At 53.5% G+C, this 22,859-nt stretch overlaps 3 protein-coding genes across 3 annotated transcripts in view; all 3 read left to right on the forward strand.

Moving 5' to 3' along the window:
* LOC135404871 (hydrocephalus-inducing protein homolog) overlaps positions 1-22,859 on the forward strand; it is a 271,661-nt gene that overhangs the window by 54,946 nt on the left and 193,856 nt on the right. The window contains exons 40-44 of the mRNA XM_064639602.1: positions 479-627; positions 1,058-1,204; positions 1,498-1,702; positions 2,156-2,297; positions 3,539-3,758. Coding sequence (XP_064495672.1) covers positions 479-627; positions 1,058-1,204; positions 1,498-1,702; positions 2,156-2,297; positions 3,539-3,758 — 863 coding nt within the window. The remainder of the gene's footprint in view (positions 1-478; positions 628-1,057; positions 1,205-1,497; positions 1,703-2,155; positions 2,298-3,538; positions 3,759-22,859) is intronic.
* LOC135406314 (hydrocephalus-inducing protein homolog) lies at positions 4,748-6,006 on the forward strand. Its single transcript, XM_064640728.1, has 4 exons — positions 4,748-4,819; positions 5,065-5,258; positions 5,439-5,621; positions 5,862-6,006. Exons 1-4 carry the CDS (start codon positions 4,748-4,750, stop codon positions 6,004-6,006), a joined length of 594 nt encoding a protein of 197 aa, XP_064496798.1.
* On the forward strand, positions 6,760-13,045 carry LOC135406015 (hydrocephalus-inducing protein homolog). The gene is made up of 9 exons (XM_064640537.1): positions 6,760-6,960; positions 7,451-7,559; positions 8,154-8,399; positions 8,714-8,859; positions 9,201-9,422; positions 10,568-10,728; positions 10,912-11,024; positions 11,612-11,927; positions 12,747-13,045. The coding sequence occupies exons 1-9, from the start codon at positions 6,778-6,780 to the stop codon at positions 12,907-12,909; spliced, it is 1,659 nt and encodes a 552-aa protein (XP_064496607.1). The 5' UTR covers positions 6,760-6,777; the 3' UTR covers positions 12,910-13,045.

The following is a 22,859-nucleotide window of genomic DNA, read 5'->3' on the forward strand; positions in this document are numbered from 1 at the left end:
TTTGTTTTGAACCTGGTTGGGTTCAGAGCTGGTGAAAGGAAGAAGGGTGTGGATCCCAGCTGGGGTTTTCCCACACGGAGGATTTAGCTCCAGCAGAGACGGGTGATGCAGCTGGGGCAGGGCTGCATGTTACAGTCTCCATGTGAAAATGCAGGATGGGTGCAAGGTATGGAAACAATGGTCCTGGAGGGCAAATCTTTGGCTTGATCCGTAGGGGAACTACTGTGCTAGCAGTGTCACCTGCGTGCACGTTTGTTAGGAGGGGCCTAGAGCTGGCTTTAGAATCCAGTCTGGGCTGGTGTGCTGTAATCCTGCTGATAAGCAGGGAAGGAGCTGCTTCTGGGAAGCAGTGCTGCCAGTGCCCAGCAGGCTGGGGGACAAGTGCCATGTCCCTTCCAGGGGCAAGGCTGTGCCCATTGGGGTAGAAGGTGCCTGCTTGCTCCTCACAGCCCTGCTGAACCATCTGTCCCCTCTGCAGGTAAAAAGGGTGCTGAGGCCAAGAAAACCCAGCCCAGCCCTGGGGACAAAGCCAACCAGAAGACCCTCAGTGCTGGACACCAGAGCGCTTCAGCAACCAAGGATAAGGCATCTGACAAACCCCAGGCAAGATTTTCAGTGCCCTCCAAGGTGAAACATGATCTGCGCTGGTTAATGCCTGGGACCTTCCTGTTGCTGTTGAGATGGGAAGGGGCTGCTTACAGTGGAGGCTCCCTGTCACCAAGGGCCTGGTGCAGGGTCTATAGTGCCAAGGGCCAGCTGGGCATGGCTTGGGGTGGGAATGTGCTCTAGCAGAAAAGCACCATTGGTTCTTAATGGTTTGTGGGCAAAGTGTATTCCTGGTTAACTTGGCTGCAGGCGGCGAGCAAAGCTGTGGGAGGCTGTGCCGGGGGCTTGCAAGCTTGGGTCTCTGCTGGCCAAGGGACGGGCCCTCCAGGGCCTGCACTGCAGGGTTGCCCTTGTCTCCACTAGCGAGGAAGCCCAGATGTGAGCCCAGCACTGGGAACTGTCCAGGGCTTTCTGCAGGGGTTTATTTTCCTTACCATGCTCCACATTGCAGATGGCAGCCGTTTCCTGCGCCACCGCTCCTGCACCACAGCGACTGACCATCCTCACCAGGACGGGGACAAAGGAGGAAAAGAGGAAGTGTTGGAGCTGTGTGCTGCCCGAGGAATTGCTGGTGGAAATCATCTCTGAACGGCTGCAGGTACGTGGTGTGGTGGAAACGGAGACATTCCTGCTCCAGAGAGACGGGCAGTGAGGTACAGCTCGGAGAGGAGGAGGAGGAGGTCTGTGCCTGCTGCTGGAGGATCCTGTGCCGCATGCAGGGATCCTTGGGGGAAGGTGCAGATGCCCTAAGTTGGCAGATCCAAGCTGGTCGTAGCTAATGCACTTGGAATGACAGTGACTGGTGTCCTGAGACATCTGCATTTACTGACCTGCTGCAAGCCCAACGTGTGCGATGGCTGACTCGCTGTTCCTGTTTGTCTCTCCTGGCAGCTGAGTGACTGCTACAAGGGAGTGGTGTTTGATGGCCTGGAGACCCTCTTTGCGAGCAGCCTGGCATCTTCTCTCCTGTGCGTGCTCAAAGCTGTCAGCAATCGCCCTCATATCCACGTTGTGAACATCTTCCAGGATTCTGAGTTTTGGAAAGGCAGGCAGATAGCTGCAAGAGAGAAGAGGGCAGCTAAAGAAGAGCAGAAAGGTGAGATATCTCCATCCCTCTCAAATTTCTCTCAAGCCCTCAACCTTAGCTGTGTGTATCTGGGTTTGCAGCAGAGCTTGTAAGAAATCTTTTTATTGATCCTTCCACCTTCTGGCTCAGTGTAGCCAGCACTCAGCTCACAGCTTCTTTACATACAGCAGAGCTGAGGCTGTAAGACTCACCTTAATCTCCATCATTAAAGCTTGGGTGCAAGTGCAAGCTGGCGTGGCTCAGTGACCAGCCCCCAGCCAGCTGTCCACAGCCGTGGTGCACCTGAGCCAGGCCACAGTTTGGGGGGCTGTCTGAATTTTGGAGCGGGGATGTGAGCTCCGCAGTGTCTCCTGGCAGGGTGAGAGGCTGGGTCAGGAAAGAGCTGTGAATCCTCCCAGCTGACCCAGAGCCCCAAGCTCTGCTTGCAGTCACTGATGGCTTCTCTTGTGGTCTGTGCTGAAGCACGGGAGAAGGAAGAAGCTGCCCGGAGAGAGGAAGAACGTCTCTGGGATGTGGATGTGGACGAGTACAAAGCCCTCTCTGAGAAGCAGACAGCTCTGCTTGATTACAAAATAGAACAAATCAAGTGTGAGCGGAAGGAGAGGTAAGTAAACCTCCTCTGGGTTACTCCTCAGGGTAGTGTCCCTGGAGGGTTTCTCTGCTCCAGGGACCTTGGTTGAGCTCAGAGGGGTTCAAGAGCAAAGGCCAGAAGCAGCACAAGGATGGCCAGGTCCAGGTCCCCGGTTCCCAAGAGAGGAAGGACTTTCCTCTGTTGAGATGAGAACATCTTCTCTCCGTTTTAGCCGTGAGCCCTCTGGCTTAGACATGGCCTGCGGGGAGCTGGGCTCTGGGCTTGCCTTGCCACTGCCCACGGAAGTGTCTCGAAGTGCGTGATGTTGGTTCTCATCTTCTTCATCGTCCCCCTTCTTCACCAAACCCACAGGACTGTGGTGTGGGCTGGTGTGGGACACAGCTGAGCTGGCTTGCTTTCACCCTGGTCCTGCTATAGATGAAGTCCTTGCAATGCTGATGTGCCAGGGCTTTCCTTAGGGTGGAGCACCATCCATAAAAGCTTAGGCTGCCCTTCAGCTGCAGCAGCAGGTGAATCTGGGAGAAGCTCTGGCCCAACAGGGCAGCCCAGCTCAGGAGGACGCACAGGAAGAGTGTGGAGCTGGGAGGGGAAGCTGCTTAAAGTGAACCTGTGTTTCAGCACTTCTCTCAGCCCAGGCTGATGTTTGTTGTACTGGGAGGAGATGGCCAGGGCTGTTTCAAATCAGTTCCCAGGACAGACAGCACGAGTGTGCCCTGGTCACAGCTGTGTTCCAGCAGGAAACCTGGTGAATCAGAGCCTGATTTGCAGGAGGGGACTTCCTGCAGCCTTTGCTTTCTGATTGCTATGATTATTCTCATTAATGAGCAGGCTCTGCCCAGGGAGAAGGGGGCTGAAGGAGCCAAGTAAGCATTGGAGGAGGGATAAGTAGGTGTTAGCAATTTATGGGCAGGTCTAAACTGGGAAACCAAGAGAGGGGGGGCTTCAATCATCCCTGCAGAGAGATGGTGGATCAGCCTTTGGCAGCGTGCTGGAGGCGTCCGGGTGGGTCTCAGGGGAGAAGCTGCACAGTGGATACCTTCTGATGGCAAGGCTTAGGTTGGCTGGGCCACGCCTCCCAGCCTTCCTCACCTGGGATGTTCCCAAGCTGTCTGGGTTGAGGAAGGTCCATGGAGATGGTCTAACAGTTCTGCCTGGCCTCAGGGTCGAGGAGTGAAGGGCGAAGCCAGCTGGGATTACAGCAAGCCCAGGTTTCTGGTGGAGACCCTCAGGGGTGTTTTCTCTTTGGCTTGCAGAAGGGAGCTGGAGCAGCTGGCTCGAGAGCATAAGGAAAGCAAAAAGGCGTCATCACGAGCCTCAGAGAAGAAAGATGGGCAGCAAGAAACCAAAATCCCAGAGGTCCCGAGTAAGCGGGACAGGATCTTGGACCTGAGGTTTGACATCTATGAGTCTTCTCAGAAGAAGATCAAACATATTCTGTCATCCTGGGACAGGGTTCAGGGTATCATAAACCAAGTGCCAGACAAGTCCCAGTCTTCCCGTAAACACAAAGACAAGAAGAAGAGCAGTAAGTCTCCGGAGAAGCCAGAGAAGAATCCTCTGAAAAAACATGGCAGCCACAAGAGTCTTCAGCGGGAAGGGGAAGTTGCAGAAGGCTCAGTCGGAAGCCAGGATGCCGGAGTGCCCTGCTTGGACTTCCACGTCACGCGTCGTGAAAAGGTGTTTAGGAGGATCCTGAAGAGCAAGAAGCTGCCACCACCAAAGCAGGTAAAAGCCTGCAAGGCTCAGATGCTGAACTTGCCGTGGTCTGGGGCCCTGGAACCGTGTGTCCCCCAGGTGATAACAACACAGACCCTTGTCAAGGCCACTGATGATGTTGCACAATAGCTCCGCAGTATCTCTGTGGATGGGGAGGTTCTCAGCCTCCCTCAGATGTGTGGAAAGTGGGAGTGCTCTGTGTCCAAGCATCCCATCTGTTCAGAGAGTTTCTCAGTCTGGAAATCATTAAAAATGGTCCCAGGACAGGGCATTGTTCTCTTCAGCTGAGTCACTTGGGAGAGGTTTCTCTCTTGGTCCCGCTGTAGGTCCTGCCTCTGCTCTGGAGCCTGCTGACCCACTGGGCATAAAAAAGCACTTGTACTCTGTATAAATCAAAAACTCCACTGCCAAAAGCTCAGGGCCTTTAGGGAAGGAGTGTGAGAATGAAGGTGACAGGAGTATAAAAAGGCTTTTCTCTTTGGTTTTAGATCCTGCACTCTCTGGGACTGGGACCTCCCATTCCCCCTGGCTCTCTTTTCTCCGTGGTCCCCTACCCAGAGGAGGACAGAGTCCCCACAGCATCACAAGACCTCAGACACTTCATCCTTGTTGAACCTGAGGGTGCTGCTGCAGAAGATGATGTGGTGGGTACTCCTTTTGTGCCTTAAGTGAGGGTGCCAGGGCAGGGGACAGGTTGGATGGAAAAGGGTCACCGTGGAGGGGCAGTGAAGACGTGATGGGGCCCCATGTCTGCAGGCATCCTTTCCACCAGGGATGAGAGAAAAGAGTCAGCTCTGCTGGAGACACAGAGCAGTTCTGTAAGACAACAGGAAAAAAATCGCTTAAACCCATCAACCCAAGGGTCCTTGGTGGGGAGAGAGTCCTGGGTAAGGAGGGGTGTCCGAGGCAAGACAAAGGCCAATAAGGAAGACCAAGTCCATGGGCAATGGTGATTATTTATTCTCTCTCCTGTTGGCTAACAAATCCCCCATTCTGCTTTCCAGGAGGGGCGTGTCTCAGGGCAGGTCTCACCTCTCCCTTTTCTCTCTCCCCTTATGCCAAGGCCCCAGAGGAGGAGGCACAGGACCACTTGAAGGAGGGGAAAGCCACGAGCAGACAGAAGTCTAGCAAGGAAAAGCCAAACTCCCCCCAGAGCCCGAAAAGTCTCCGTGATCACTCCCCAGAAACACCCCGAAGTTCACCTGAGCCAATGAAAAGCCAACTGCAGAGTGACTCAACCCTCGAGAGACCTGCCAGGTGAGCTGCAGGGGAGGAGGTGATCCCTGTGCTTCACGCTCATCTTGCCAAACGAGGTCCATCGTCCTCAGCTCCGCAGCGACCCTCTGCCAGTGCCTCCATGGGATGGCGAGTGCACAGCCCTCCTCCTTGTCTCCTTTGCCCCTTAGCAATGTCTGAAGCTTCCTTTTTAACTGCCAGGCTGAGAAGGTTCCGGTGGATCGTTCCTGCCCACGGCAAGGTGGAACTGAAGATCCGCTTCAGCCCCACAGTGCCAGGGCAGTTTGACCAGCTGATGAACTTTGAGATCCTGGGCTCAAAGCGCCTGTACCAGTTGCCCTGCAGTGCCACTGCCCTGTACCCCAGCATCAGCCAGAACCCACGGTAAGGCTGGGCCACGGGAGCATCCCACACTGCACCCCCGACCTGGGAGCCAGGGCTGCCCCTTGTGACCTTCTGGCTGGGGCAGATGGTGCTGCCTGAGTCACCCAGCATCCCTTCCTCTGCTGGGAGCTGGGAGGCTGAACTGGTACCTCAGCCACCGAGAAGGGTGATGGCTTTCTGACTAGATTTCCTACTTGCAGCATCTCAGAGCTCCTCATTCCCCATTTTTTCTCTGCCCAGGCTGGTGTTTCCTCGCTGGAGGAAGAGCAAGGAGAAGGAGGACATCATCTCCAAGGAGTATGTCATGAGCACGAAGCAGTTCCACTTTGGACCGCTGCTTTGTGGCAAGTCAGGAGAGTGGTATGTGCTCCCTGCTCCCAAGTGACCCTATGAAGTATTGGGGGGATCGTTCGGGTAGCTGCCTCTTCCCTTGGTACCTCTAATGCTTTCAGTACCCTTAGGCAGAGTACTTGGCATGAGATGATGTAGGGGGCATTAAGCATTAGGCAGAGCAGAGCAGGAAAATGAGGAGGAGACTTCAGGCTGTGTGAGGGACTCTGAAGAGAGGGCCTTAGGTAGCCAGCTGGAAGTTCCTGACAAGTGCAACAGCTGAGCTGGGGCTTTCCAAGGCCAAAGGCTCAGATGAAGCAGTTTCTGTGCCAGCAAGTCAAGATTTTCCTTATTTCTGTAAAAGGAAGTGATCCTTGTGTGGTTTCCAGGCATACATTAAGCTATTTTTTTATCAGGGGAGTGACTGGAGCTCTTATCAAAGAGAAGCCCAGTTCCTCTCCCTGGCACCTGTGTACTGGGGCTCTGACCTGCCCTTCCCCAAGCCTTTAGTGGCTGAATTGGAACAGGGAAGTCAGCTTTCTGCCCTAACAAGCAATTCCTTCTTTAGGATCCTTGGAAATAATCTTTACTGACGGTGCTGTTGGTTTGGTTTTCCCTTCTTGCTTTTGTACTGTTCTCATGGTGTGCTTTTGCTTGTTGCATATGTCTCCTATCACTGCAGCCAGAGGATTTGCCACGTCTCATCTGGTGCCTCGTTATTTATCTGCTGTATGGCATGATTCAAATGAGGGAAATTATTTAGAACTGTTATTCTAGAAGGCTCTGGCTGAAATGGTTTCTGTGCCTCTCCAGCAGGTCTGTGAAGATGAAACCCCAACAGCTGACCTTCACTGTCAGTGGAGAGGGGCACGTGCCTCAGGTGACAGTCGAGTGCCCGGGCCTTCGGAGTAAGAGAGGAACCCCTGTGCTGCGCTTCAGGAGGCTCCTGCTGGGGGATTCACAGACACTCCCCCTGGTCCTTCGTAACAATGGCACCGTACCCACCCAGGTAAGGACCTGCTTGGGGAATGCTCTGGGCTGGGAACAAGTGCTTGTCCTGTGGAGGAAAGGTCCCAAAAAATGTGATTTTCTGTCCAGTCTTTCCTTGTCAGTTGAACACAAGACAAGAAAGGTGGTGGGGTGTTTTTCCCCCGTCTCCCAGCTCACATTTTGTTCTCATGTGGGTGTGGGTGACGTCCCAGTTCCATGAGATTGCATTTGATACTGGTTGACTCCATTTTAATTAAACTTAGTTGTGGTTTCGTTACATTCTGCTTGTGACTGACTGTCCTGTTTGGCTCTATGGCAGTTCTATCCATATGCTTCTGAACAACCTTTTTTCCCTGTGTGACTTCACGTAACCTTTGTGCTGGGTGCTGTGTTTGAGGTGGGGAGGTGGTCTGGGTTCCCCGTGCTGGACCAGCGGCCGTACAGGCTCAACCCCCGTGCCAGCCTCTCCTCACACCAATGTCATTGTGCTCCGTGTTCCCTTTTCTCAGTTTACAGTTCATATCCTGGATGACAAGGGAGTTTTCTTCCTGAAAAGCACGCAGTCCGCACTCCGTGCCTTCCACACTGCAGACATGGAAAAGGACTCCACTGGAAAAGGTAAATTCATTAACTGTGCAGCGTGATCATTCACAGAGGGAAAAGGTGTGCCCCGTTCTTGGCTTGTCTAAGCAGCAGCCACATGTTGGACATAGTTTCTTTCCTTGGTCTCTCTGTCCCCCGAGCTTTTCTTGTGGACTCCTTGCAGGGTTTCCTCCTAGCAAGTTGTAGGAAGTTTTTCTGTTCTTCGAGACACGGTGGGTTGAGCTGTGGGGGACTATCACCACCTCAGTGGACTGGCTGAGGTCTTTGCTGCGTGTGGGAAGGTACCAGCCTGAAGGGAGGCAGCCCTTGAGCACACAAGCCAGCCAGCAGAAGCCAAAACCGCTCCTTGGCTCAGCCTTCTGTATGGCAGGAGCTGGCTGGAAGCAGATGGAATGAGGGCTGAGCGTTAACCTGAGGTTAAGCCGCTTAAGTGGTGATATGTGTGATGGTGGCATAGTCTTGTGAACACAGGAAGAGGGTCTGGAACCACTGGTGGGAGAACCTGTGCTTAGAAGCAACTGATTCCAACCTCTTATTCCTCGTATAGCCCAGGGAAATATTTCCTCTGTACAGCTCTATCACTTAACTCTGATTCCCATTGCCGTGCAGCCAAGAAGCCTTACCTGCTCCTGGAACACGGGCAATCAGCAGAGTTTGACGTGTTTTTCAAACCCACCCTGGCCCAACGTCTGAAAGGGAAGATCCGTGTGCCAGTGTCAGGCAACAGTGAGATCGACATAGAGCTGGTGGGTGAAGGCCACAATGATGACTTCACCCTTGATAACCTCCCTGGACTAGCAGAAGACAGCCAGGAGAGCAATGCTGAGGGCAATCTGGAGGACGACATCATTGAGGGTAAGAGAGGAGAGGCTGCCAAGGTAGAGCGAGGAAGAGGAAAATGTCTGGTCATGCGTGTCCTCTCTCTAGCCAGGGCTGGGCTGTCACCCACTGGACTTGGGGGCCTGTGAGCTTGCCAGCCATGCACACAGAACAGTGTGTGCTGTGCTGCTTGTCGCTGGGCACAGGCACAGCCACGGGCTTGGGGACCTCCCAGAGGGAGGGAGGGAGGCTTGGAGGAAGGAAGAGCTGAACATACACGTGTCTCTTAAAGTGAGGGGGGTGGATGGACATCACTGCATGCTGAGGTCTCTTGCTCTTCTTCTTCACAGCTGTCAGAGCGAATCACATAAAGTTTGGGGAGTGTGCAGTCGGGGAGCTCTACGACAAGACCTTCACAGTCACCAACCGCAGCAAGGAGGAGGTGATGCGGTTTGAGTGGCTGCTGGCAGATGCCCCGTTCCAGTTCTCCCCCAAGGTGAGCTGGGACAGCCCTGCCTTTCTCAGTGGCTCAGGCCCTTTCCTGGTGTTCCTGGGAGCTGGCAGGGAGTCACCACATACCAGTGAGAGCCCGTTCCAGTGCCATGCAGGAGATGCAATCCCTGTCTTTGCTGGGGCAGGGCTGTCAGCCCAGCAGAAAAGGCTCCGCGTTCTGGGAGGTGGCACCTTCTGTTCATATTTTGCTCTGTCAAATCTCACATAAATCCTTACTGAGGTGCTGATTCCAAGCACAGCTGCTCGCCATATCAGTCCCTTTTGCTGTCAGTGCTGCCCTTGCCAGTGATTCCAGTTTGGTCTTGACTCTCTGGTTCTCCCTAGGTGGGACACCTCCAGCCTGGCTGTGCCAAGAATATCAGAGTGACCTTGAAATCCAAGGTCCCGGTCACCGTCAAAAGGCACTCTGTGAACTGTAAGGTGGCCAAGATCAAATACCAGCTGCCACCAGAGGAGGTTTGCGACTGGGATGACAGAATGTGCACTGAGAAGTGGGAGGATACCACCGAGAGACTCCCAGGAGCCCGCTGGCCTTTGAAGCAGAGGGTAAGAAGCACAGCAGCAAAAGCTCACTGAGCTGCTGCAAAAGGACCTGCCGACAGCAGCAGAGCACCAGCGCTGCTGGCAGAGCAGCTCCTGCCTCCCCTGGGCATTGGCTCCAGCCGGGAGGTTCACCAGCAGTGCCTTTTGGGGAGAGGCGGATGCGCAGTGAGCGGGTGGGCTCACACCACAGGGGGAAGCCTTTGGGCAAGAGACCTTTATCCACACGCAAACTGCCGGTCTGTGCCACGAGCCGAGTGTTGCAGCCCGTGTTGAGTGGGAGGTCACGTTTGATTTTATCCCATTTGACAGTCTCTTCATCTGATTTGGTGCCTTGTCACCCACAAGGAGTTAATTCCACTGCATTCTGTCTCTTGTTCCGAAGGGGAGAGCAGCACAAGTGCTCTTGTGCATACACCAGTGAGCTCTGAGCTCTGCCTACACCGACACCAGAGATTTTGGTTGTGGCCTCTGTATTGTGGGGGATATCTCATTATGGAGCAGCCCAGGCCCTGTGTGATAGTACGCAGGAGTCTGGAGAAGCATCATCTCCAGAAAGTCTTGCTTTTTCTGTCATTATTGCCAAACACACTTATCTTGGTGAAGGTTCTTTCTGAGTTTCTAAATCATTGTGAGTCCTGTAAACCCAACTTCCCCATCAGGGCATCAGCAGTTGGAGACTTTCCCAGTGAGATCATTCACATCCCAAAATGCCCACAGCCAGCTCCCACCCCACATGTACCATCTGGAGAGCACTTTCTCCTAAGACAAGAAGGAAAAAGTTCTTTCTAGGACTAGTCAGTCTTGGGCTTCTCCATCCACAGGGCTCCAGCAGGGGAACTTAATCCTAATGTCGAGACCTGCTGGATTTATAGGGGACCGGGGAAAAGGTCAGAGGCTCTCCAGGGTTGAAGCACAGGGACTGACAGCTGACCATAGTCCCCAGGGGTGTATTAATAGCCGTGGTGGTGACTGCTTTGATCAGTGGGTAGAAACCAATGCCATAGTACACCAGTCCAATTTTGTCATCTTTCCAGGGAAATAAACCTGAATGTCCTTTCTATGCGGCCAAGTTTGGAGGCCCAAAGGTTTCCCTGCTCAGCCTGGCTTTCTGGGCTCTGCTCAGTGATTCTTCCCTCCTCTGCCTGCAGGTGGTCAAGGCAGTCCCGGAACCACCTCACACCATCGTGGAGAGGAGCAGCCACGAGGTCGAGCTTGTCCTCAGTGCTCAGGTTGACTACGCCGAGTTCAAACTGGACACGGTCGAGGTTCAACTGAAGCAGACTGAGCTCTTCCAGACAGAGATAAGCACGTGAGTGCTGGGCACCGTGTTGGCCCTTTCCTCCTAAACTTCCAGACTTTGAAATACTTTGTTTGGGCCACCCAGGGCAGCAATTCTGAACGTGGCAGAGTTGCCTGGGGAAGGTGGTACCAGGAGCCCACCAGACAGTGTTACTTTAGTACTTGCTTTTTATTCCTCCTCCTTGTTTTTCAGTTTCCAGATGTCCAATACAGGGAATGTAGCCCTGAAATACTGCTGGGTGGAGACTCTGGAGGAGGAAATACCATCAAAGAGTTCTGGGAGGCCGTTCTCGTCCACTCAGACACGTAAGTGTTTGGCTCTGGGTGGTGCCTGGGCCATTTCAGTTGGTAGCTGAGGGCCTGGGGAGAAGACCCTGCCACTTCACCCCAAAATATTAATTGCTTTTTCATCCCTGTCCACTTCCCAGCTGCAGCTGGAGAGTTTTCTCCTTCCCCCCTGTCTGCCTTTTAGCCCCTCCTGTTCTTGCTCTGCCACTTGTGCTCTGCACAGGAGCTGACCTGGGCTCCAGGGACAGCCATGTGCTGGGTCAGGACTGGGAAGGGGGGCATCAGGGCACCTCTTTGGGAAGTCTCTGAGACTGGGAAGAACAAGGGTGGAACAAGTGAGCTGCCCTGCAGCCGCTGTCTGGATGCAGTTCCCCACTCCAGGGCAAATGCAAAGTCACTGTCTAAAACCAAGCCTCCTGCCCCGGCACAGGAGTGTGTGCTGCAGGCAGAGACCCTGCTCCCAGCTGCTCTGCCTCCTGCTGAAAGTACTTGGCCAGAGGCACTCCAAGTGCATCCCAGCTCTCTTCTATCCACCTGCAGCAGGAGGCAGAGTTGTTGGGAACAAAGGATTTTATCTTTGAAAGATGTCTTCTTTCCTCCTGCAGGTGATTTCTTGTCCTCTACTGCTGAGGATCTCTGGGAAGGGAATCGTGCAAGGCTGGTGCAGCAGGCATTGCCGCTCGAGTCAACTCAGCCCCAGCCAACTTACCCCCAGCCAAGTCTGCGCCTTTCAAAGCAGCTGTGCCGCTCTTCGAAGGGCCTTAGCTCCTCCCTGGAATTCTCTCCAATTCTCGTCAAGGACCCACCACTGTTCTCCATCGAGCCCCACTGCGGTACCATCCCTGCTGGCCAGAATCAGATTTTCCGTGTGAAATTCTTCCCGACGCGTGTGGGGGAATTTAAGGCCGAAATGCTGTGCAGGTAGGAAATGTCCATGTGCTTTCCAATCCATGCTCCTGGTGGGTATCACAGGACGGGCCATTGGGTGCACCCTCCCTGCTCAAGCAGGGTCATCCCAGAGCACATGGCACAGGATTGTGTCCAGAGGGTTCTGGAATACCTGCAGTGAGGGAGACTCCACACCCTCTCTGGACAACCTGTCACCTGCACAGGAAAGAAGTTCTTCCCCATGTTCAGGTGGAACGTGTTTTGCATCAGGTTCTGCCCATTGCCTCTTGTCCTGTTGATGGGCAGCACCAAGCAGAGCCTCTGACACTCTCCCTTCAGTCCCTCTGACTGGGGTGGGTGAGCGTGCAGCCCTGGCGACAGCCAGCCCCAGAGAGGCAGCAGGAACACACAGCATACAGGAGCACAGAGAGATGATCATCTGGCCAAGGCTAGATGTCTGTGGAGATGTCTGTGGATCTGTGTGGAGACAATGGGAAAAGACACTGTATGAAACACTAAGCTCCTGCAGGGCTGCAAAATCTGGAATGGGAGATCCAGAACGGCTGTCAAGGGGCCAGCCAGTCCCTAGCTATGCTTCCTTATGGGGCAAGCACAACCTCCTTCTCCACCTGGAACCCCGTGTGCTGCAGTTGGTCCCCAGGCCCATAACTGGTTGTGATTCTGCCCTTCCACCTCTGCTGCCTCCATGGCAGGCAGTGCAGTTCTGTTTCATTTGCTGCTCGCTACTTACCTGGAGAGAGGATGTGACACTGTGTGCTCTGTGAGGAGACAGGCGAGTGGCTGGCTGGCTGGAAATGTTCATCTGGCTAATACCAGTCCCTTTCTTCCTAGACTTCTTAATCTGAAGCCATCTCAGGAGAGCCCACGGGTGTTTGTGATGGGGAAAGGCTGTTTGCCAAAGGCTGATCTGAAACGCTCTACATCACTGCAAAAAGGTGAAACCCAGAGCAGCAAACCCAAGAAGAAGGTGCAGCAGTCAGCAAAACTAGAGTGACACCATTTGTGTCATGGCTTCTCCTGCTCGTGGTTTCCCAGCCTTCAGCAGAGACCTCCCCAGCTACTCTTCAAGCCCCAACACCCATCTCTACCTCATCTGTGTACTACCTAATAAACTGTGTCTCAACGCACAAGTTTTCTCACTGTTACTCTTCCAGTTCTCTCCCACCTCCCCGGGAGGGGAGTGAGCAGGTGTCCGTGTGGTGCTTGGTTGGGAGCTGGGGCTCAGCCATCTCCAGGAAAGCAGCTGTGATCAGACATCACCCCCATTCCTCTGCAGGCTGCTCTGCTCTCTTAGGAATTCCCATTCCTCGGCCTTTGTGTCATGGGTGGGGTAGGGAAGTGTCCCTTTGGTCACACCAGGAACTCTGCACGACTAATGTGGGAGCAGCACTGACTGTACCAAGAACTCCAGTTGCTTGGCTAAAGGCTGGGGTGAGCATCTGCAGCTGCTGCAGAAGCAGGCATTTCATCAGCAAATGTGCAGCTGACACCAAGCTGGGGGTGTGCTGATGTGCTGGAAGGCAGGAGGGCTCTGCAGAGGGACCTGGCCAAGCTGGATCCATGGGCTGATTGCAAGGGGATGAGGGTCAAGCAGGCCAAGGGCCGGGTCCTGCCCTTTGGCCACAAGAAGCCCCGTCAGCCCCCCGGGCTGGGGCCAGAGTGGCTGGAGAGCAGGCAGGCAGAAAGGGAGCTGGGAGTGGGGATGGACAGGAAGCTGAAGAGGAGGCAGAGTGTGGCCAGGTGGCCAAGAGGGCCAATGGATGGTGGCCTGGCTGAGGAAGAGTGTGGCAGCAGGAGCAGGGAAGGGATTGTTGGGCTGGACTGAGCGCTGGTGAGGCCACCCCTGGAGTGCTCTGCTCTGGGCCCCTGAGTTGAGGAAGGCCCTGGAGGGGCTGGAGCAGGAGCAGAGAAGAGCAGCGAGGCTGGGGAAGGGAGTGGAGCACAAGTGGTGTGAGGAGAGGCTGAGGGAGCTGGGGGTGTTGAGGCTGGAGAAGAGGAGGCTCAGGGGAGACCTCCTGACTCTCTGCAAGTCCCTGCCAGGAGGGTGTAGCCAGGTGGGGGTGGGGCTGTTCTGCCAGGAAGCAGCAGTAGGACACGAGGGCTGGGTCTTGAGCTGTGCCGGGGAGGTTTAGGTTGGATATTAGGAAGGAATTTTTTCGGGAGAGAGTAATCAGGCCTTGGAATGGGCTGGGCAGGGAGGAGGTGGAGTCAGCGTCCCTGGAGGTGTTGAAGGTGAGAGTGGATGTGGCATCAGTGCCATGGTCTGGGAAGCACGGCGGGGTTGGATCCAGGGTGGGACTCAATGATCTCGGAGGTCTTTTCCAACCTGGCTGATTCTGTGATTCTCTGATTGCCATTCCTATGGCAGCACATGCTTGAGGCTCCATCCCCAGGGTGATAGAGATGTCTGTCCATATCTATCTCCAAGGTTAGTCTGTAAATGTGTGGTGTTAGAAAAGCAGGCCAAGTTCTGGGATGGTTGTAGAAGGAGAAGGAAGCCCAGAGGCCAGTGCAAGCAGGCAGCCCTCAGCTTGCACATCATGTCCCCTCCCTGCAGGTTCCTGTCCTTGAGAGGAGGCCCAGAGATGACACTGAGAATAAGTGCAAGGCAGAGGTGCTGCTGAGGAAGGAGAGCCCCGTGGTGGGGAAGAGACAAAGCTGGGAGTGCCCATCCCCGAGAAGGTTCTGTCTCCATCCCCTGTGTGCCAGGTGAGCTGGGGCTTTGCTGCAGAGCTGCGGGCGCTGATTTGAGCAGCTCCAAGTGCTGAGATGGTGGGCACCCAGGAACACCAACTGTGCCTGGCCACGGAGCCTGCAAGGAGGAGCAGAGACAGCCCTGGCAGTGTGGGGGGCCAGGTTGTCCCTGTGCCTTCCCCTGCAGGCCCTGGCTGTCCCTGCTGGGCCCCTGTCCATCCCCATCAGGTCCCTGCCCGTGCCCCCCGGGCTGAGCTCCCCCCAGGAAGTGCCGTGGAGCTGAAGCTGCTGCCATCCCCCCCCTGCAGCCGCTGCCCCAGCCAAGGGAGCAGCAAAGGCAGGGCCAGGAGCAGAGGCAGCAGCAGGGGAGCCCTGGGGGGGCCGGGAAGCTCTTGTGTGGGGCAGGAAAGAGGTGCTGGGCACGAGGCCGGGGCTGTGCTGAGCAGGCCCAGCCCTCACATCCCCCCAGCCAACGCCGGCTGCCCGGGGGGCGCGGGAGGGACCCCCAGCCCGTGTGCCCCACACTGAGCTGGCAGAGAGAGAGCCAAGGGACAGGGCCACGGGCAGGGCCACGGGGGAGGGACAGGCAGGGCCATTGCAGGGCCACGGTGAGGGCACAGCCTGTGGCAGCAGAGCTGCCCAGGGCCGGGGGCAGCCGGGGCTGTTGGGACCAGCCAGTGCTGGGGCCGAGCAGAGCACGAGGCCTCTTGCAGAGCCCTGGAGCAGCCTCCCACTTGACAGCCCTGCCCTGGTGGGGTGACACTGTCCCCTCCCTACAGAACACTCCCCCTGAAATCTTTGGGGGGGCCTTTTGTGTCTATTCCTGGTTCCTGATTCCTGCTGGGGACCTGAGGGAGCCTCTGCAATCCCATCCATGGGGCACAATCTCCTCTCCAGAGCTTGACTCAGTGCAGACTTTGCCAGGGAATCTGTGCTGGCAGCCCGAGTATGTCCTGACCCCCCATGCTCCCCCCAGAATATTTGGGACGAGTTCCCTCTTCCCAGGCATGCACAGGATGGGGGGGCAGTTGTTTTCCTGCTTTTCCTGTTCCTACTCAGCCCTGGGTGGCTCCTGGGGGTGGACAGGAGGTGTTTTCTGAGGGTGCCGGGCTGGGTTGGGGGCAGAGCCCCAGCGCTGGGTGGGGGATGCGGGTCCTCCCCATGGTGGGGGTTGGTGTTGCTGGGTCAGGCCCCGCCGGCTCCATTGTCAGCCCAGTGCCGGCGGGGGGGACACAGTGGGTTTGGGGCCCCTCCAGGATGTGGAGCCCGGGAGCTGCCAAGTGTGGAGGGCGGAGCGGGGCTATGCCAGAGCTGGGGGACCCCCGGCAGCCTGGAGGGGGGAGCACGGAGAGGGAGGAGCCCCGAGACCCCCGGGAGCCTGAAACGGGGGGCGTGGAGAAGGGGAAGCCTGGACAGTGGGGACCCCTGGGATCCCCGGGACAATGAAGTGGAAAACCTGGAGAGAGGGAATATCCAGGAATGTGGCACCCTGAAGGCGAGAGTCAGAGCAGAAGGGACCCTTGAGACCCAACACTCCCAAGTATCCCTAAGTGGGACCCCAAGCATCCCAGACAGGGGAGACTCTCTGAACCCCAGAGGGGAGAGACCAGAGAGGGGGAATTTCTGGGAGAGATTTTTTGGGCTAATCTTCATATTTTAGAGTATATTTTAGCTGAATCCCAACTTTTTGCAGTTTGTGGGGACAAGGGTTTTCTTGCTATTTCTGAGGTTTTTTCCTGAATCACTGTGGTTTGGGTTTTTCTGGGCTGAATCTTGGTGTTTTGGAGGTTTTTGTGGTCACGGGATGCCCGATGAGTTCTAGAGATGGACTTGGGCAGGAGGAACCCCCAAGCCAACGCGCTCAGCCCTTGTTTCCCCCCATCAGGATTTGTCCTTCCCAAAGCTTGGGTGGATGGAGGAGGAGGCTGCGAGGAAGAGGAAGATGCCTTGGGCCCCCCAGGTAGGTGAGGAGGCAGTCAGTGTCCCTTTGGGCGGGTGTTGTGCTGGCTCTGTCAGCCGAGCATGGCCCCGGCTGCAGGACAACCCCGCTGGCGCCGCCGTCCTGCCGGGGCCGGAGTTGGGGGGATGTCCTTGGCCTTCCCTGTGGGCCGGAGGCAAATCCCCTGCCTGTCCTTCTTGCTTCCTGCCCCAGGCCCCGAGCTGAGGACGGAGAGCCCGGAGGACAAATCCCCCCTTGAGACCCTGGTGGGAGAGGCCGTTTTGAAGGGCTCCCTGGCGCAGGAAGGCAGCGGGGAGGAAAAGGGCCGGAGATCCCCCCGCAGGAGGGGCTCCAAAGCCAGTCCCCTTTCCCAGGGGCAGGTTCTTCCAACAGAACCTTTCTGGAGGTGTGTGGAGATTCCTGCCATGGCTGGGGACCCCCCAAGGTCACTCCTGGAGGTTGAGAGCAGAGATCTCCCCACCAGCGTTGGTCTGGGGGAGTTCCATCCACCTCTAATTAAGAATTATTGCTTTTGTTTCAGCTTTAGTAGAATTGCATCAATAATTACTTTAGTGTAGAGCACTGTCCTATCTTATCCTGTACTCCTGGTAGTTTTAGTGTTTCTATTGTGCAGTAAATAATTCTGATGAAAATCTGTGGCCTGATCATTTGTAACCCTAAATAATTCATTTCTATCAAGAGATCTGATTTGCCATCATTAAAACCTGGGGTACTAAAGTGGTTCAGTCACACCTCTGTAATTCCTCTAAACTGAAAGTGTTGGCATGATCCAATGGTGAGATTGGATCTAGCAGCCCCCAGCACCCCACAGGAAGTTGGGAGCTCAGGGGAGCCACCCCCCTTTCCCAGTCCCCCTGTGCCCCAAGATCCCCATGTGTAGCAGGGGTCCTTGTATAACAAGGAATGAAAGACGCTCCTCGTGCGGTGGTGTGGTCAAAGAGAACTTTATTCAAAATTCCCACTCTTAAATCCCTGTATACCATGTGACTTCTTCAGCCAATAGAGTTATATGTGACTGCGCATGTCCCCTCGGGCCCCTCGCCCTGGCACATCCCCTGTGCATCCAGACATGCCTCCCACACATCCCCTCTCTCGAATATTTAAAAGAAGTCACAAAAAACAGTGCAAAAAACAGTGCAAACAACCAGAACATTGTAAACTACCAAGTTTCGCAGCGACCCAGCGCATTGCTTCGCTTAGCTTCTTAACTCTAACATAAACCTTTTAAAACCTTATATTCCTATAGGGTAGTGCAACTTGGATAACTATTTTATTAACTTGGGGCCTTTAGCCCAACTGTGTGTAAACTATAACCTTTATTAATCTGAGGGGTTTTTTTATAACTGGGGATTTCAAACTTTATTCAAGAAACAGGGTAAGCATATCAAAACTCAATTCTTTCAAAGTGACCTTGTGGTGTAGGTAATGTGGTTTTGTGAGGTATTCTGTGTTTTTATGTTTTCCAGTCACACAATTCTCTTATTCATTCACTCAACTCACACACGACGGCCGTCATCATTCACGCACAAACATACACACACCAATATTTGCAGTTTGCTTGTCACCACATTGGTCATTAACATAAACTGAAACATAACATAATTGTTTTTAAACTCCTGAGTTATCTGGTTCCTGCAGCTGTGATTGTGTATCCAAATAGGGCTTTACACACCTGGAGGGGATCCACTTCAGTTCTTTTCCTGTTGCCACACAAGCGTAACCTCTCCCCCAAGTCATAAGATCTAAAGGTCCTGTCCACTGTCCCGAAATCAAATCTTTTACCATGACTAGCGGCCTGGGAGAGGCAAACGCCTGAGATTTGTGCTGCTTCTCATATCTGCTTCTTTCAGTACTGTCACAATTTAAAAAATTGATAACATATGTGGCTTTCCACAAACGTTCTTGCGGACTACATAGCTTCTCCCCCCCTCTTTGTTTTATTAGCATCTCTTTCAGTGTGCGGTGTGCCCTTTCTACAATTGCTTGTCCCGTAGGTGAGTGTGGAATTCCTGTAATATGTGAAATTCCCCATTGTGATAGGAAGTTCCTTACCTTTTCAGAGACGTATGCTGGTCCATTATCACTTTTAATTTGTTTTGGAGTGCCAAGGGTAGCAAAACAGTTTAGCCAGTGTCTTATTACATCCTTGGCTTTCTCACCTGTGTGTGCTGTAGCAGTGATGTACTGTGAATGTGTGTCTACAGTTACATGTACGTATTTCAAGGGGCCAAATTCTGGGATGTGTGTAATATCTGATTACCATATTTCATTGGATACTAACCCTCTGGGGTTAACACCTTCCTGAGATGGCATAGGGGTGATTTTTTGACAGTCTGGACAAGACAATATGATATCTCGGACCTGATTGATAGTAATTTTGAATTGTCTCTTTAGAGAGCGTGCATTCTGGTGAAAAAATGAATGGGACAATTTTGCTTGCTCAAGGGTCCTCGGTACTGTGTTGAACATTGCTGCTTTGTCAGCTTCCCGGTTCCCTTCAGCTATTGGTCCTGGCATGTCAGTGTGAGACCTGATGTGCATTATATAGAAATCAAACCTTCTGTGATTGACAAGGAACCAAATAGAACGCATTTCAAACAACAAATGAGGGTTAGAAACATCCCGAAGAAATGAACATTCTAGACGTGAAACTAACCCTGCAGCATAACAAGAATCAGTGACAATATTAACAGGTTGTTCAGAAAACTTTTCCAAGGCGATACGAATAGCAGCCAGTTCCAGAACCTGCACAGAGCATTGGTTCATGGTCTGTACTTTTTCTTCCCATTGTCCTGTATCAGGATTCACCCAAGTCACTGCAGCTTTCTGTGATCGTCCAGATGCATCTGTAAAAACTGTGAGGCCTTTTACTGGCTCACTTCTGCATCTAGTCGTGGTTCTTAAAGGCAAATTACCGATTTCTGCCCAAAGTTTGTGCTTAGGGAGATTAACTGAAATGTTACCATCAAAACCTGCTAAGGCAGCTTGGAACTCGGCGTCCTCAGCCAGCATCCAAGCTAAATTGTCCTTCGTGGCTGGAATGTAGATGACCGCTGGATCCCTTCCATCCAGTTCCTGTAATCGAGCTCTGCCTTTAATAACAAGCTTAGCAAACATTTCATTAATTGTCCATACAGTTTTATGTGGAGTGTGGGGCAGAAATAGCCATTCTAGAACCAGCAGTGGGTCCTTTTCAGTCTGGTCCCACTGAAACAAGACTGCAAATGGCTGGTACCTGCTGGGAACTAAGGCCAGGCAGATTTGCAGTTCAGGATCTCTCCTTCTGCTCTGCCTAGATTCTATTGCCTTGGCACAAATGTCCAACGCCTGTTTTGCCTCTGCTGTCAGAGACCTGTTAGACGTCAGATCAGAGTCCCCCTTTAGTAACACAAAGAGAGGGTGTAGCTCCTCTGTGGTTAAGCCTAGAATAGGCCTTAACCAATTAATAGCTCCCAGGAGTTTTTGCAACTCATTTAAGGTTAAAGTGTCCTTTACCTCGAGCTGCAGTGGCTGTGGGGAAATCTGTTGCTGCGTGATCCTCCATCCAAGATAGGTCCAGGGCTGCGATCGCTGGATTTTCTCTGCTGCAACCTGCAAGCCTGCTTCTTGGACAGCATCAGTCAAGGCAGTAACAACAATTTGCAGTTCATTTTCTGTGGCCATGCTTATTAAAACATCATCCATGTATTGATATATTATTGCAGAGGGGAAACACTTTCTAATGGGTTGAATAGCATTTGCAACTACTGTTTGGCATATGGTTGGACTGTTCTTCATCCCTTGAGGGAGAACAACCCAGTGATACCTTTGCATAGGCTGTGAGTTGTTTAATGCTGGAATGGAAAATGCAAACCTTGGGGCATCCTCGGGGTGCAGGAATATGGTAAAAAAGCAATCCTTTAAATCAATTATTGTCAGAGGTCAGTTCGCTGGGAGCATAGCAGGTGAGGGTAATCCTGGTTGCAATGCCCCCATAGACTCAATGACTGCGTTTACTGCTCTGAGATCCTGAATCATCCTCCATTTGCCAGATTTTTTGGGAATGCAAAATACAGGAGTGTTCCAGGGACTATTTGTTGACACAATGTGTCGGTGGACAGAAATTGTGTGAACAATTTCAGTTGCATTTCTGAGACCTTCACCTTGGCATGGCTGGGTGCAGAGAGTGAAAAAATACTGCGCCACTAATATGGCTGCAGGCCTTGTGCCAAGGTGAAGGAGGAGTTGTTCTGGCAGGAAAACAAGTTTTATGGACACCTGCTGATATCCAATTAGTACTGTACACCACAGTATGTTTTCCTTCTGTATCCAATGTAACCTGGGGAAGAATCACATGTCTGTGTGTCACAGGCAGCATATAAGCTGTCTGTCCTCTAATAAAGCGGACATTTTTGCCAATCATATTGATTTGTGTGCATTTCTCTCTGACCCCCTCCGCCGTTATCTGGCGCCCGAACAGGGAGTCCTACTTCGTCGAGTTCTGCAGGGACGTAAGGCAGGAGGAGTTGAGGGAAGCGGTCGTGGGAGGTGATGCTGTCCCTGGCATCACGGAACAAAGCCATGCGCATGGTACAGAGGAATCTCACCCTGGCCCGGTGAGTCGACCGAGGGAGAGAGCATGGGGCCCGCGGCATCCAAAGGGGATGAGGCCGCGGAAACGCTCCTCCGATATATAATCTCTCTAGGAGAGCCCGTTTCTGATGAAACCGCCCCTAAGGGGTTGATGGCATGGGTGAGAGCGAGGACTCTACTTCCCGCTGCTCGAACCGCCTTTCAGGTGTCCACAAGGGACGCTATAAAGGAATTGTTTTGGGACGAGATCTCTCCGGGGTCAGGAGCCCCTAGAAAGTATACTGTGCTTTGGCGTCTGGCAGTTGGGTCGCTACAAGAGTTAAGTTCTGAGCGACGGGAACTCATAAAGGTTCGAACAGCTCTGTCGGGAGATGGCGGGACTGCAGCAAGTCCCCGCCCCGGTCGGTCCGCTGTAGGGGAGATCCCCGTGCTCGCGACTGCGAAGTTGCGAATGCTAGGACCCTTAACAGCAGCGGGATCACCTCCCTTTAGCACCGTGCATGTAGCGACAGGACGTGTAGGGGCTGCAGGAACATCACTAGCGGCGGAGAATGAAGCTGGAGCCGTGCCCGCGGCACCGCTCTCTCCTGTGGCTGCGCGGTCAGCAGTGTCGCTCCTCACTGTGCCTGCTACTGCGCATGTGTCAACTGGACCGACACTGCTGGGAGCCTCCGCGTCCCTAGATGGCGCTGCACCGCTGGCGCCTGAAGCCACCACGAAACCCGGAAGAAAGCCACTGAATCGCTGCCATGGCAACGGACGCTGTTTTCGGAAAAAAAAAAAAAACACAAAAAAAACCCCAAAAAAACCAAAAACAAAACCAACACAAACAACCACACCGTTCCCAGGTATGGTACATATGAAAGAAAGTAGCAGCTATTGTGCCTTGCATTAGAAGATGGTATATTAGCACAACGAGCAACACCGAAAAAGTGCCACTTCTCGTTGACAGGAGAGGCAGGCTAGAGAACTGCCTTTCCGTATTTTTTGTTAACTCTCGTGTTAATTGTGTTGTGTGTCCAATGTTGTTGTGAGCTCACTGTATTGTTAACGGTACCGTGCTTGTGTGTGTGTGGAGAAGCGGCCATACGTTTGTCAGTAACTTAAAACCCAGAGGTGAGAGTCCGGGAGAATTTCCTCCCGTTAGAGTGTCTCGGGTACACATAACAGCATGAAAATTCCTCTTTAGGATTACTCAAACAGCTGCCAGAGTCCGGCGTGCGGGCGCTGAGGCCGCGCGCCAGGGCTGGGAGCTGCGCGCTGGGGCTGCCGCTGCGCCGGGCTCGGCCGTGGGGGAGGCGGCACTGGCAGCCACGGCAAAAGGCAGCAGGGGCACCTCGGCGGCAAAGGCAACGCCGACAGCTACTTCTGCAGAACCAGTCAGACTTCTGCGGGGATCCCCGGGAGCTGCACGGCGCGTGGAGAGGCCCGGGGAACAGCAGCTCGGCGGTGACTGGTTTGCGGGGGAGTTGCCCCGCAGAATCCAGGCATGTCGGTAATTGAGAACAGAAAGCAGAATCTCTCTCTTTAGTCCTTCTACTCACTTGTGGATAACTTAAAATTAAAAGATTGTGTTTTACTAAAAGTTAGCATGCAAGAAATTTTAAGAGTTTCCCAGAGAATGAATCTTTATATAAAAACTTTAGTGAATTGCCTTGTTTGTAGTTACATTTTACCCCTGTAAAGACCTTCTGCCCAAATTTCGTGTTCAGTCTTAG

Source organism: Pseudopipra pipra, chromosome W, assembly GCF_036250125.1.
Source record: "Pseudopipra pipra isolate bDixPip1 chromosome W, bDixPip1.hap1, whole genome shotgun sequence".
Classification (NCBI taxonomy): Eukaryota; Metazoa; Chordata; class Aves; order Passeriformes; family Pipridae; genus Pseudopipra; species Pseudopipra pipra.